Below are 14,797 nucleotides of genomic sequence, written 5' to 3'. Positions count from 1 at the left end.
TGAATCAAGGGTCCCTTCAGGCAGTCCAAGGGCATCAGCAGAAGAAGCAGATCACAGGTTGTGTCCACAATCCAGCCTCAATTTAATTTAGGGTGTCAGTAGCCTCTCTGTCCTCACTCTGTGATGACTCACCAACTTCTGCAGTCAGCAACTGTCTTGCTAACATGGTGTGGTGCTTTTTAGACTGGAGCTCTCTTCCAACACATAGCTGGCATTGTTTAATTGGCTCAGGTGAGCCAGGTATGCTGATAAAGCAGGGAGTTGCAGCTGGAGGCTGGGCAGAGGAATGAGGAGTACCTCCATGTATCCTCCACGTTGTATGTAAACTGCCCTGAGCCATATGGAAGGGTGGTATAGAAATAAAATAAATAAATAAATAACAATTTTGGAATCTATGCTACAGGTTCCATTCCCTCTTGCTGGTTAGAGTTCTCTGCTGTTGAACATTTGGCTGGGCTAAGCTCTCATCCAGATGAAGCTTGGGTGAAGCTGGGAGCTCCTGGCTAGCTATTTCTCCAAGGAGTCCTCCCTAACAGGACCTGGCCTCACAACACCTTCCCATGGCCCTGCAGCTGGCCATCAGAACATTCTTTGCTTCTCCCCTTCACAGAGGAGCTGGGGGGATCCAACAGCCTTCCCTATCCAGCCTGGCCCTTGGGAGATGTGGGGGGATGGGAAGGAGGCAGCCCTCCACAGCCTTCCCTGTCCATCCTGTCCTTTGAGAGATGTGGGGGGGGTGGGAAGGATAGATCCCCCAAAACCTTCCTGTCCTTGCCTTTGGGACATGTGGGTGGTGGGTAGGAAGGAGCAGCCACTCCCCCTGGCCTTCCCTCCTTGGCCCAGCATTTGGAAGATGTGGGGGGTGGGAAGGTGGCAGCCTACCCCTCCACAGCCTGCCTGGCCTTGCCTTTGGTAGATGTGGGATTTGATGGAGAGGTGGGGACAGTGGTGACCTATGAAGACACTTTTGTATGGGAGTTGGATAGGAATGCCAGGATCCCTGTTTTCTCTAGAACTGATATCCTCCTTCCTTTCTCCCCCCCCCCTCTGTCTTTCTCTTCCTTTCATCCTGTCTTTCTTTCATCTTTTTGAAGGTTTTCAGGCCCCCACTTGGAAGCTGGCAACCCAGCAGGCTCAATATGGGGGAGGAGACAGGAATCAAACCCAGCCCTTGAGATTAGAGTCTGCTGCTCTTTACCTACTTCACCACACTGGATCTCAAGATTTGGGGGTGGGGGAGGCAGAACACAGAAGGTCACAGTGCAGCTCTATGTACTAGCACCCATTGTATTCCTGGGTGCAACCGATTTTTCCACTAGTTTATAATAAACAGTAACAGCTCCAGTGTAAACTAAACAAGTCTTTGCTCTCCTTCCCAGCCTGTTGCAATAGGTGCTGCCCAAACTTCCCCCCTTCTTCTTTCCATCCTTTAAGTTCAGGGCAACCCACCAATAATGATTGCACAAGGAAAGTAGAGAAGGGCATCCTGTTGCTTGGAGATTTTCTTTCTTTCTTTCTTTCTTTCTTTCTTTCTTTCTTTCTTTCTTTCTTTCTTTCTTTCTTTCTTTCTTTCTTTCTTTCTTTCTTTCTTTCTTTCTTTCTTTCTAAGAAACTGAAAAGGCTGACGGTGGAGGAGGCCGAAGTGTGCAGAACTCACTGTCAAAGGCTCTTGAAGTTTAACGCTCAACCAAAGGAGTATAGTCTGAATTGGCAACTGAATCTACAGTATCAGTTGTGCTCTCAGCCTGCAGGAGGGGAAGATTCCTTACCATATAGTCCATTAGATAGGAATGCTGACCACTCACTTTTCTGATCTCTTTGATTCTGTCCCTTTAAGGTTAGACTGAATCTCTTAGGGACAACTTCCTGTTTCCTGCTTCTTCTTCAGCAATCTCTCTCCTTCTTGCCTGCCTGCAGTATTGTGGATGTAGAGATATCTCCTGCATTTCCCTCGATTCAACTAGCTGGATTAGAGATTATCTTCGTTTCTGTCTAGAATGGAGCTCTTTAATAAATAGTTGTTATATTAGTTTAATAGCACAACCAGAACCTGGGAAACTAGGTTCCTGAATCATTCTGCTAACTTGTCAGCAAAGCTGCTCTCTGGACTCCTGCTCATGCCACCACACCTGAGGCTATTATGTTTGACAGGAAACTTCACCAAAAGTCTACTTTTGATTCTGCATAACACTCCTCTCTCATAGCGATGACTCATCTTTTCTGTGATGTATTTAAAACTAGCTTTACAATGACTTTTCTTTTACGACAGTGCTAAAGACAACTGTTTTTGCATGCATAAACGTTAGTATGTTTTTGGTCTCCACCCCTGTACCACCATACACCAATGGGTGAAGGGACAACCTCTAGTTCCTTGTCTACCAATGAGAGCTTGAGATGCCCCTTGTTTAGTACAGATCCTCCTACTTCTGCTATGACAACATTACATCAGCAGAAATTAATTTATTCATTCCCTCAGAGGCATTTTCACCCATTCTTTACAAGGAACAGCATACCACTGAAGGGGGAAGACTGTAGTGTTTTCAAAAGTCTGTGTGCCCCCACAGAAATTTCTTGTTGAGTTTTCCATGTCCATGAACTACAATTCCCATGAGGCCCTGCCTGCAGCATGTGGCCAATGAGCATCTAGCACAACCGAGGAAGTGCCTACCCACTTAAGGATTTGCCATCATAAGTTTTACAAATGCATAATAGTTTGCAGGAAAAAAACAATGCAGTATCAGAGCACATGCATAAATGTGAACATTTAAAAATGATGATTTAAAACTGTAATATCTATTTTAATTTTTTACTGGCATGTTTATATATATGGAGTTCAATAAAATAAAATTTTCACTGTCTCTTTTTCTTTTCTGGCCACTATTATTACTCATTTTATTTTATGATTATTACTAAAAATAATTTTGTTGTATAGGAGTGTGAGGTGTTAAAATAAATTCACCCCGGATGTCAGATGCAGTAAATATGCCACTGTCTCTGAACTAAATAAATAAATCATGCTAATCACTTGTTCTCCAGTCTTTTTTGCCTCTTGCCCCATCTAAGCAAGCCCCATTTCATGGAAGGGGGACTTATTTCCAAGCAGACATGCTTAGGAATGCTCCCTATGAGTGTGGATTGCACTGGTGTGCTTGCAGTCAGGCTCTTTGGCATAGATGATACATATAATAAAAAGTGCAAAAGATTGATAACACATAAAAGTGACCTAAGCTTCTCCATTGCCTCAATGCACAGCGGGAAGGTCCAAAAAGCAGGCTATAGCTTTGCATCTAAACAGGCTCATTTACACAATAAGAATCAAATGTGACTGACTCATTATGCAATTTATGAATTTAACATTTGCATGGGATACTCAGTGTCAAAAGCCTTTGACAAGTTACATTTCAAATAAGCAATTAAAGATAAGAACCTAAAATATGTAGAATATAGTAAACACATTAAGACTCTTAATGAACTAACTCATAAAGGGTGCATGTGTGTGGCTTAGATGGGGCAAGATATATATCAAGAACACAAAAGGGCAGAATTCAGTCACTGTGTTGTGCTTTTAAATGAAATTTGAGCAGAGTTATTTATGCATGCTTTGAATCCCTCTACTGAAATCAACAGGATTTAAAAGTGGTTCAATTGGAACACATCCTTACATCTTAATTTTGCCTACTGTTGCTCTGATTCTTGAGGATAATAATGGGTTCAAAAGCCAGAACTCACAGCACCCTTCTCCCAAGCAAAATACCCCGTATGCTTGCCTTATTTATTTGCCATTTGTATTTGGAGCATACCTGATGCCCTGTTAAATGGCTGTCGGCTCATGGCTGCTGCTGGTGCAAACTCACTTACTTGAGAGCCATAAACAATGTTGCTATTTGAAGATGCTGCCTGTTAGAGGGAAGGAAGCTAATGATATCAGTTAATTATATCATTTGAGGGCTTGATAATCCTTATGTTTTTAAAAGGCATTCTTAATGTGTAAGACTGAAAAGTTCCCCCAGTTGTATTGGAGAAAAAGTGTCCAGCAACCACTAGAGAGCAGCAAAGCGATGAAATGTAAAGACATTTCACAGAAGGGGAAAGTGACTGTATTGGTGTGTGTATCTTTCCATTTTTTTGAGAGCATGTTTGTGCAGACATCTTTTGTATTAAGAAGACTTAGCACCATTTTAAGAAATTCTCTCTATTAAACATAAACAATGTATTTAGGTGCTTTCTACTCTGCATCGGCAGAAAAATGTAATGGCGAGACTTCTACAGTATTACTTTAATTAAGTATTGTAAAAAATGGGTTCTCTCTGAATCTAGGAAGCTATTGGCCAGTCTTGGACATAGCACTGTGGGGGAGGTGACAGGCTCTCTTGGATCTTACAGGAGAGAAACCCTTCACAGGCAGATAGACCCAAGGATGTTCCTGTTGATCCTCCTGGCTCTCTTATATGATGCCAATATCCTATTAGATACTGGCCGGGAACAGTCCCTATTCTTCAGGATGGCCCAAATATAGGGTTGCTAACTCCTGGTTGAGAAAATCCGGATATTTGGGGGTGGAGCCTGAGGATGACAGGGTTTGAGAAGGGGAGGAACCTCCGCCAGTTATAGTGCCATAGAATTCACTTTCTACAGTAGGTATTTGCTCCAGGGGAACTGACCTCTGTAGTCTGGAGATCAGTTATAAAGCCAGGAGGTCAGAAAAAACAGGTCTGTTTTTTATTTATATTATAACGAGCAGCAAAGCCCATTTATAAAAAAAATGGGCTTTGAAAGGGGAGAAGGGGCAAGGGCAAGGGAACCCCCCCCCCCGCCCCGAAGCTTACCTTAGGAGGTCTTGGGCAGCGGAGAGTGGTGGGTGGGCACAAGGGGGGAGGAGAGTGCCCCACTGCCAGGCACGCAGGAGGAGAGTTGGGCACCGGAAAGAGCGCATTGGCCCTGGAAGGCCTGGAGTTGTGTGTGTGATGGGGTGCAAGGCCTTCCCGGGCCAAGAGGATGCTGCAGGCAGCCCCCAGCCGGGCACACTGGCAGAGAGCGCCCCCTGGGGTGGAAAGGCCTGGTGCTGCATCAGAGATGCGTTGCCAGGGCTTCCTGGGGCAAGAGAACACAGCAGGCCTTCCCCTACCAGGTGCACCAGCGGAGAGTGTTCCCCTGGCCCAGGAAGCACCCTATCTCCCCCCCCACCTCCCCTGCCACGGCCCAAGCGCTTCCCAGCAGTCCGGAAAGCACACCTGGGGCCTTTGCGAGGCCCCAGGTCTGCTTTCCAAGCTGCAAGGAAATACTCCCTTCCCCCTCCTACAGGGCAATACCTCTAAAGGTCAGATGATGGTGAAGGGAAGTACTCCACCATCACCTGACCTTTTTAGGTATTGCCCTGTAGGAGGGTCAGAAAACTCAGCTTCCCTTCCACATTCCCTTACCTTTTCCTCCTTGTGCTCCTTTTAAAATAGCATGTCCAAGACTGTGGAGGTCTATGTGGGACAGAGATCCACTAGCAGTATCAAAAGTTATATACCATTTATTTAAAATCAAATAAAATGTTCACAATCATACTTTTAGCACAACACCAGACAGAACAAGGGATTCAAAAGAAAAGTGTTAAATACAGTTTCTCTGTCCCTCCCTCTATACTTATACACTATCAGATGTTAAATATAAGGCAGGCTTGTTAGATTAGAAAATTATCAGGTGTTTACAAGAGGTCTATTATCTTCAAGCCTCCTTCAGGCCAGTGCATAGCAATGGTCATCTGCTTCAGACTTCAGGGCCATTTCGCACAGAGCTCAAAGTTGCTATTTGGTTGCCGTTTGTGAAAGCGCTACTTCAAGTAGCGAAATGTAACTAGCCGTGCCCGTAACGCACAGCTGCGGTTTTTGCGGAATTTGGCACTTTCACTTCTCGCCACTTTCGTAACCCACAGGCTTCCGGTTCTCCGTCTTATCGCTACAAAGGAGGTCCCTTTTTAGCGCTTCTGGCCTCCCGTGCCCGTCAATCAAACTGCAGGCACACCTTTGACCTCGACCCTGAAGCCGAACTTGTCGGGGTTCCCTTTTTTTTTAAAAAACCCAGGAAACCCCGTAGCAACGCGTTATCGTCCAATCATTGGCGCCCTTGGAACGTGTTTTCTATTGTTTTCTAGGAACCAGATGCATTGACATGTTTGATTGGTTAATCCCCGCCCACAGTACACGCCCACAGGTTACCTGCTTATATGCACCTGGGCAGACACGCGGTCGGCCTCACTCTTTTGTTTGCGTAGCCTACTGCCCGCAGCACAGGTCAACGTTGCAATGGAGAGGCTTATTTTTCAATTGCTGGCTTACATGCTCGCGGTGGTCCAGCGCATGAATATCGCCTTGTCGCGTCGGACGTCTGCTATCGCGGAGTACCGAGAACGGGTGGCCGGAACGCTGACCAGCAGCAGAAGACGTTCTGTAAGGGTAACCATGGCGGCCAAGAAACGCTGGCAAGCTCTGGCAGAGGTCCGGTTCCCCAGACAGTTCTGGGTGGACGAACGATCCTCTGACTGGTGGGAGAATTTTGTGTGGACTCGCTGGGATGATGACCACTGGATTGCCAACTTCAGGATGTCGAGGGGGACATTTTTTGAACTCGTGGAGGCTCTACGTGGACGCATGGAGAGGCAAGTCACTGGCATGCGGCGCCCCGTTCCAGTTGAAAAAAGGGTGGCTGCCGCATTGTGGTACTTGGCCACCCCTCAGTACTTCCGGACAGTAGCCCAGCAATTCGGACTCGGAGTCACTACGGTTGGCGATATCCTTAAGGAGTTCTGCCTCGCCATGGAGGCGGAATTGTTCAGCAAAGTCGTGTGCCTCGGAGACCGGCTTGGAGCGGTGAGTGTCATTCTATCCCCTTTGCCCTTTAAATTTTTTTTCTTGTTTGACAGGTCAGCAACGAAGACGCGATACACCCCACGCTGACATGCCATGGCTTATATTCTTTTCTTTCCCTTATTCCAGAGTATGGACGGGTTTGCCAGGCTTGGATTCCCGCATTGTTTTGCGGCCGTCGATGGAAGCCACATCCCTATCCGTGCCCCCGGGGGAAGCATAAAAGAGTACGGGAACAGGAAGGACTTTTGCTCTGTTCTCCTGCAAGGAACAGTGGACTTCTCCGGCCGGTTTATCGATGCCGAGGTGGGGTGGAGTGGCAGGAGGCATGATGCCCTTGTTTTCAGGGAATCCAACCTCAGGAAAGCCATGGACGAAGGGGTCTTTGTTCCAGGAAACCCCACCGCCACCATTGAGGGCGTGCGTGTGCCGGCGTTGGTCCTCGGGGACGGAGCCTACCCATTACGACGCTGGCTCATGACTCCCTACAAGCGGCCAAGGACGGACGTGCAGAGCCACTACAACCTCAGTCACTCCCGGGCAAGGAATGTAGTGGAGCGTGCCTTTGGACGTTTGAAGTCACGGTTCCGTTGTTTAATGTCACGACTCCATGTACATATTGACAATGTGACTCCGCTGATAATCGCATGTGTGATTTTGCACAACATATGCGAGGACAAGGGACATAACATCCCCTTCCCTGAGGACGAACCTGAACCTGTAGTCCTTCAGGATACACAGGACATCCCTGAAGCAAGGAGAAAAAGGATATATGCTGAGGGGTGCAAGGTTCGGGACGCCATAGCCACCCACATCTACAGAAACAGGAGGCGTGTTTAATTGTTTTTCCTACTCTGTTGTTGAATAAAGTTTTGTGTTCTTTGTTTAACCTTGTCTTGTGCGGTTTGTGTACTTTGCCAGCAAAAAAACGGGGATTCTCTGGTCCAAAAGCACTTTGACAGCCCTAAATGCTAACTCCCCACTGAAATTGACAAACACAATACGGAAGCGCTGAATGGGGAAAGTTCGGGGAGGCGGGTAGCCAGGAAGTATTGGCGACCCCTGTCAAACCGGAGGATCAATCCACTCATGTTCCAAGGAATAATTTTATTGGTGGGCAGCTTTGATACATTTAAAAAACGGGGTGGTCGATCGGAGCAACGCACGTTCGTTCCCTAACCGTCATTCCGAAGATGCCGAAGCCACGGAAGGGCTCCTTCTGGCAGCGCGCCGAGGCTGAGGCACTTCTGGAGCTTGTGCTACAATCAAAAAGTGTTGGCCGCCTAATGGCCAGCACCCATTGCCACACCAAGGGTGCCTACCTGGTGTTGGCTTCAAAGCTGAGGGAGAGGGGCTACGTCCGGACCTGGGAGCAGGTCCGGACAAAATTCAAGCGCCTTAAGCTGGACTTCCTAAACAGTCTGGAACAGTGGGGGGGGATCCCGCAGCCAAGTGGGAGGACGGTCTTCCACGACCAGATGGTTAAAATATGGGAGAAGGCTGGGAAGCCCCCCCTGGACATGAGGAGGCATATGGGTGAGTGCTGCCCTCGTTGTGTTTTGCCCTTAAACATGCATGGAATGACTAGCTGCCTCTTTCCCCTACTGTCCCCAATGAAATTCGAGAAAGTATTTAGATGCTGTCAACCCCCTCAGACTTAGCCAGCCAGTACTGTAGAACCACTTTGGTTATGCGCTTAGACTCTAACTGTGGTGTGTCCACCAGCTGTGTTTCATCTCTGTTTTGTGTGCTTTTAATTATGATTTGTCTTTTTCTTTGCCCAGCCACACAATCACCATCCAAGCTGGCAACAGCACCTGAGCGTGAGGAGGGGGAGGAAGAGGGACCTTCCACCTCGGGACAGGCTGCAGGTGAGAGTTTTATGTCTGTGAGGGAGACCCATGTGTGTGTACCCACACGGAGCCATATGGGAGCCTGATGTGATGCTTCCTTTTGGACTGTGATCAAATTCTTTGTTTGATTTCTATAGCTGAAACTGTGGAGGCAAGGCTGCGTGCCATGGAGGCCAGAGTTACTTCCCTGGAGGCTCAAGTGGCAGAGCTGAAAGGGGAGATTGAGCAGCACAGGCAACAGAGGGAGGCGGAAGAACGTAGGTTATGTTCCCCACTGCCCAACTCATCTCACACTGTGGCTAAGGCCACTTAAAAGTGTATGCATGTAAACTAAAGAAATTTGAAAATATGTGTGGTACTAATGTGTACTTTTTCTCCCTCCCCACAGTTAAGAAGAAGGAGGACGAAGAGCTCTTCCGGCGCAAAGTTAGGGGGACCGTGGGACGGCTGTGCAGGAGAGTTAGGGCGATGGAAGGGGCTGGGGAGGGGAGCGGTGGGAACTGAGTTTTGTTTCCTGTTTGTGTTTTGGGGTAGGGGTTGGGGGGGGGGCTCCAAGTTTCATTCCCTAATGTTTTTCCCCTGTTAAATGTATACCTTTGTTAAAAAAAATAGGTTTTCCAGGGGGGTGGGGGGTGGTGGTGCTGGTGGGGCTCCAAGTTTCATTCCCTAATGTTTTTCCCCTGTTAAAATGTTGTTTAAAATAAAATGTTATTGCAAATTTTATAACAAGACTCCAGTGTGACTTCTTAAACTCGCACATATTTAACCCCACACCACACTCCTAAAACTCCTTGAACTAACACCCCTCCAACCTCCAACCCACACAGCAGTACCACAATATACACAATCACTAGAGAGGCCGCTTTCAGCCTTGCAGATTCTACAGTAGGGTACACAGAGACAGAGTCAAAAATATAAACTTTATTCAACAAACAACAAAACACAGATAACATGAAATAGAAAAAGTGGGCAAAACTAGGAGGGGGAGTACTTGTCTGCTGGTTTAATTTTTCTCTTTCCGAGAATAGTCCTCCTTCTTGTTTGGGTGGAGGCATTCTGAGAGGGAGTTGGTGGGGTGGGTGCTGGAAGTGGTGGTGTTGGTGTGGGTGGTGGTGGGGGGGCGATTTGTGGAGGGTAGGCCCTTTCCATGACCGCTACAGCCCTCTCCATGAGTCTCCTTATCAGTCGCACCTCCTCCACGCCTTCGCGTAGGATTTGGTTTGTCTCTCTAAGGACTGCCCTCAATTTTCTCCCCTCCTGGGCAATGAGTGTGAGCATGGCTTGGTCAGCGGCCGCGGCACGCCGTGACTCCTCATAGCAGTGCTCAAGGAGCCTCTCTCCCACGCTTGTCAAGACGGAGACGCGCCTCAGCCTGCCGCGTTCCCTCGTAAGCCTCTCCTCTGCTGGGAGCGCACCTCTAGGTGGTGGGCTGCCTGGAGGCAGGGGTGGTTCCTCCTCCTCATCTGAAAGAACCTCTGTTGGCAAAAAATGAGAAACAAAACTGTTAGTAACATCAAAAAAGTCAAAACACACCATGGTGGACATGGTGTTCTTTTTTGTCCCCGTGTTTTCCTGCCAAGAATTTAAACAATCCCCGGCGAGCACATGGCTATTGTTTGTTTGCCCATGTTGTGCTTTTACTTTTGCCTACTTTCACAGCAGGACTCTCAACAATTAAAAGGGAGCACATGGTTAGTGCCTAGCGACATTGTCCTGCAGCTATGGCTCGAAAGGAACAGGTCATGCACGCTCACCATCTTGAATCTGTATCCGCCTGCGCCGGGCAGGAGGTCCAAGCACCCCAGGCTGTTCCTCCTCCTGTGTTCCGGGTATGAAATCTGCAAAAAAAGGAAAAAAAACAGATCTAGGACCAAAGGGTGGCAAAGCCAGCTTCAAAGCCTACACCAGCAACGCAGAGGGACTCTCTTCTTTCTCTTAGCAGTGCTGCTGCCCTGCACAAACAGAAAAGCACAAAGCAGTTAAAACAGCCCCCCCCTATTTTTACTAATACTTACCAATGTTAGTTGATGCCCCCGAATCACTATCCACGTCAGGTGCTGCTGGAGACTCTAGGGGCCCCGTCCCTGGCAACTGTGTCTCTGTGGACAAGAGCAGAAAATAGTGAAAAATGAGCAAGCATACACCATGAACCACAAAGCAAGCTCCCAAAGTAGTGAGCCAAAGTACTGCAGAAGGCCTATGGGCGAGGCATGCAGCAAATATTTTGGGGCTGTGGGTTAAACATGACCGTTTAAAATACTAACCACATCAAGCACTCCACAGCCAACCATCTTATTAAATCTTTTAAAAATTAAAATTAAATTATAACATTAAAACCGTTTCAAATAGTAACCACAGCAAGCACTCCACAGCCTACCTTCTTTTAAAATCTTTTAAAAATTAAATTATAAAATTATAAAATTAAAACCGTTTCAAATAGTAACCACAGCAAGCACTCCACAGCCTACCATCTTATGCGTTGCAACGAACACACGAGAAAACGATGCCCAAACGTCAGAACACACATTTGCTCAAAAGGAAATATAAAATAAAAAGAAAATCACTTACCGGAGGCAAGGGGCGTTTGCTCAGGAGCCTCCTCTGGCTCCCCAGGAGCGATGGCGATCAGGTCCAGCGTTACCGATTCCGCGGCTCGTTGCTGGACGGGGGGTGGAGGGCGAAAGCTGGACGAGGTTCCCTCGCCGGGATCCTCCTCAGCGGGTGGTTCCTCGACCGGGGCAGCCGGCTTCCGAACCACCTTAAGGCTCCGGCCGACGCGCTTCGGCCTGCCGGATCCTTCCCCGTCCCCGTACAGCTGGCGCTGCTCCTCGAAGTAGGGGCAGGTAACCTTTTCGTTGCCGGAACCCTTATTATGGTTCACGGCACGCATGTACTCTGCCCTCATTGTCTTGGTCTTCGACCGGCATTCAAGGCCGGTCCTGTTGTGGCCCAGGGCGCGCATCTTAATAGCCACTTGTTCAAAAACCTCCCTATTCCTGTGGGAGGACTGGAACGCGTCCTGGATTTTCTCCTCCGAGAAAATCCCGATCAGGTCCCTGATCTCCGCGTCCCTCCAAGTTGGGCCACGGCCGGTTGCAGGGACGGACGAGGCTTGAGAAGACGATTCCATGTTGCTTTCGCTAGTAGCTGAGCAAAATGGTGGTGGGAGGTGCAGGGTGCAACGGATCATATACCTTCCCGCACACAAAGACAAAGGGACTAGCCGGCTCCTGATTGGTGGAGGGCAGCAGGGGACACGCACATTGGCCACATCAGGTCACATGTCACGTTCAAAACTCCTCGCGCGGGAACAGGATCTGCTCCTAATGGCCAGATTGGCGCCCTTGTTGTTTGACTTAACGCATGCGCGTATTCGTTTACACGCGAGAAGAGCAGTTTGAACATGCAGCGGGAGCCATTTTAGGAAAATGTCCGCCATTACACAAACGCATGCCGGTGTTCAACCGAGAGCAAGTGCGGCAGTACTCGGCAGTTCCCCAATAATATTCACCAGCCACAGCATAAATCAACCAAACATGACATGTTACTGGCGTACGTTCGTTGGCACGCTCAGAGGAATGTTTTTTAAAATGAACGGGGGACGGCGACTCCGCTTGCCGGAGGTCTAGCCGCCAATGGAAGGGGTTGTCCGCACCCAAGCACAAGCACGCACCGGGAACCACACAAAGACCCACTACACATAAGCCGCCCCTCATGATATCACCTCGAATCATGTCTATTGAACCCCTGTAAGCTAAGCAGGAGACTGCGAGCGGCGACCGTTCGTTGGCACGCTCAGAGGAAAATTTTTTAAAATGAACGGGGGACGGCAACTCCGCTTGCCGGAGGTCTAGCCGCCAATGGAAGGGGTTGTCCGCACCCAAGCACAAGCACGCACCGGGAACCACACAAAGACCCACTACACATAAGCCGCCCCTCATGATATCACCACGAATCATGTCTATTGAACCCCTCTAAGCTAAGCAGGAGACTGCGAGCGGCGAACGTTCGTTGGCACGCTCAGAGGAAAATTTTTTAAAATGCTCCCTGTACGTTGACTCCGCTAGGACTGGCCGATGGTAGACGGGGTTTTAAGCTTTGGGCAAATTTTGGGAACGTGACGGTGTGTGCCACTGTGCTTGTGAAAAACTCTTGTGGTGTCCGGGCAGAATTTCCGAAAGTGATCGTGCTTGAAAGCCAGTCGCTGTCCCGTTGCCTCGTAGATCCCCGCTCGCTCGGAGAAAAAAAAAATGGCGAACAGTTCGCCGGAAGTTTGGAGGACAGGCTCGGGAGGAGGGACTTTGAAGAACCCGCAACAATGGTAACGCACAGGTCTTTAGCGCTAGTGTTGCAGATTGGTTGCAGGAGTGTATCGCTATCCGGAGGGTGAATCCAGTTTTCTGGATTCCCCTAGAAGCGCTACAACGAAGCGCTTTTGGCGGTTCGGTTTCAGGATTGTTGCAGATTGTTTACGACGTCGTGCGTTATGGCAAATTAGTAGCGTTTTCAATCAGCTACCATTGTGCTATTTTTAAGCCGTGGGAAATGCCCCTCAGAGTTCTGTCTGCTTTGACTGAATCAGCACAAAAGAGAAAACTTCCCCTTGCTTCCAGAAGTTTTATCTTCTATCTTTCCCCTTCCACTGACCTGCTCAGGCCAGGTCTAAGAAACGTTTTCATGAATTTTTCTAAACTTAATTCCCCCCAAATCTCTGTTCCCTTTTTTTTTTTGGGGGGGGGGTACTGGCACATCCAATTGGCTCTAGCAATACCTATTAGCATTTCTGATCTGAGGCTTGGGTCAAGAATGAGGGTGGCTGTCAAAAATGGTACGTTTACCTGCTGCACATGTGTGCTCCAAGGTTCATGACACTCTGATTTTTATGTTTTCCTACTTTGAGGGGCAGCCAGCTAATATTTCTTTGTGTTACATACTAGAAGTATAGTTGTGAAATCTGTAGATACTCAATGGTCAATAGGTCAATGATCCAGGCCAAATTAAGCAATTTAAGATTTTATTTCAATTGGAAAGTTAATAGATCAGTGGATCAGATCAGTGGAACAATGCTGCTTCACTTGGGGTCTTAACCAAAGTTGCCTTTACATAGACTTCCCTACATTAGCAGATCACAGGTGGGATCCAACGTTCCTAAGGGCTTGTCTTCAAGTAAAATTTCACTGGCTGCCATTCTGATTGCTTACTTCTCAAGGACTCTATGGAGGGGGAAAAATCAGGCTAGGAGTCAACAGAGAATTCTCAGCAGACTCTCTTATAATCCTTCGGAGCCAGCCATGACAGTTCATCTTGCAGAAGATAAGGGTGCAGTGTAGAAATGCCATGCATGTCTAAGGTAAGCTATAAGGTATTTTTAAAGATTTAATGACAGTCTTGTGCTACATATGAAGAATCATGGCTGAATCAGGTCATTGAATAGCTGCCCTGAATGGCAGACTCGTACCATTCCAGGGTTGCACTCCTGACCTGACAATACATCTCACTTAACTCAGTAGGACTTACGTCCAAGTGAACATGTAGGGTCTTGCCACAAAGGGCACTTGAAGAGGCTAATGATGGAAATAACACATTATTTTTGTACTTATTTGATATGGATTGGAGTCAATGGTTCCTTTTCATTAATTAAGTAATCCTCTACTGAAGAAAGACTCCTTCTGTTTGTTGGGGGGAAAATCTGTGGAAAAAGTCCAGGAGGAAGGTCTATTCTTTCAGAGGACCAATTCTCACTAATGGAAAGGAACTGATAGATCTAACCATTAGCTTTTATTTGGTTCAGCTGACATCCAAACTGATATAATTTAAGTGGATATAGAGGTTTAACTATCTGAGGCTACTGCATGTGTGCAAGGCAGTCCTCTTGGCCCTTGGCAGTTCATGACATGATCCAGGCTTCAGGTTATTATGTGGGCCAAAGCTGGAAGATCTGTAGAGGGACTTAGGGTCCTCTGATACCAAAGTTGCTAACTGGAGACCTGTTGAGGAAATATCTACAGTCATTGAGAAACATTTCTATTCATTTTTTTCATGGGCTAAAGACCATTTTACCTTAAGGTATTCATTTTTCATTCAAGCCTCCTA

At 47.6% G+C, this 14,797-nt stretch overlaps 2 protein-coding genes across 2 annotated transcripts; one reads left to right on the top strand and one right to left on the bottom strand.

Moving 5' to 3' along the window:
- The first annotated feature begins 7,881 nt into the window (after positions 1-7,881).
- On the top strand, positions 7,882-9,243 carry LOC143837896 (uncharacterized). Its single transcript, XM_077338347.1, has 4 exons — positions 7,882-8,387; positions 8,636-8,722; positions 8,842-8,961; positions 9,093-9,243. Exons 1-4 carry the CDS (start codon positions 8,045-8,047, stop codon positions 9,206-9,208), a joined length of 666 nt encoding a protein of 221 aa, XP_077194462.1. The 5' UTR covers positions 7,882-8,044; the 3' UTR covers positions 9,209-9,243.
- Positions 9,244-9,610: 367 nt separating this feature from the next.
- Positions 9,611-13,248, bottom strand: LOC143837895 (uncharacterized). Its single transcript, XM_077338346.1, has 4 exons — positions 11,273-13,248; positions 10,720-10,803; positions 10,459-10,542; positions 9,611-10,179 (listed from the first exon to the last, which is right to left on the bottom strand). The coding sequence occupies exons 1-4, from the start codon at positions 11,892-11,894 to the stop codon at positions 9,680-9,682; spliced, it is 1,290 nt and encodes a 429-aa protein (XP_077194461.1). The 5' UTR covers positions 11,895-13,248; the 3' UTR covers positions 9,611-9,679.
- Between the last annotated feature and the right edge of the window lie 1,549 nt (positions 13,249-14,797).

The sequence above is a fragment of the Paroedura picta genome, chromosome 5 (genome assembly GCF_049243985.1).
Source record: "Paroedura picta isolate Pp20150507F chromosome 5, Ppicta_v3.0, whole genome shotgun sequence".
Taxonomy (NCBI): Eukaryota; Metazoa; Chordata; class Lepidosauria; order Squamata; family Gekkonidae; genus Paroedura; species Paroedura picta.
Note: the sequence above shows the minus strand (reverse complement) of the source record. Positions and strands in the feature narration are given on the sequence as shown.

Coding starts and splice junctions, on each gene's coding strand:
- LOC143837896 (XM_077338347.1), top strand. CDS start 8,045: ATGCCGAAGCCACGGAAGGGCTCCTTCTGGCAGCGCGCCGAGGCTGAG. Junction 8,723..8,841: donor CACCTCGGGACAGGCTGCAG/GTGAGAGTTTTA, acceptor TGATTTCTATAG/CTGAAACTGTGGAGGCAAGG. Junction 8,962..9,092: donor ACAGAGGGAGGCGGAAGAAC/GTAGGTTATGTT, acceptor CCCTCCCCACAG/TTAAGAAGAAGGAGGACGAA.
- LOC143837895 (XM_077338346.1), bottom strand. CDS start 11,894: ATGATCCGTTGCACCCTGCACCTCCCACCACCATTTTGCTCAGCTACT. Junction 10,543..10,719: donor GGGGGCATCAACTAACATTG/GTAAGTATTAGT, acceptor CTTTTTTTGCAG/ATTTCATACCCGGAACACAG. Junction 10,180..10,458: donor GCGGATACAGATTCAAGATG/GTGAGCGTGCAT, acceptor TTTTGCCAACAG/AGGTTCTTTCAGATGAGGAG.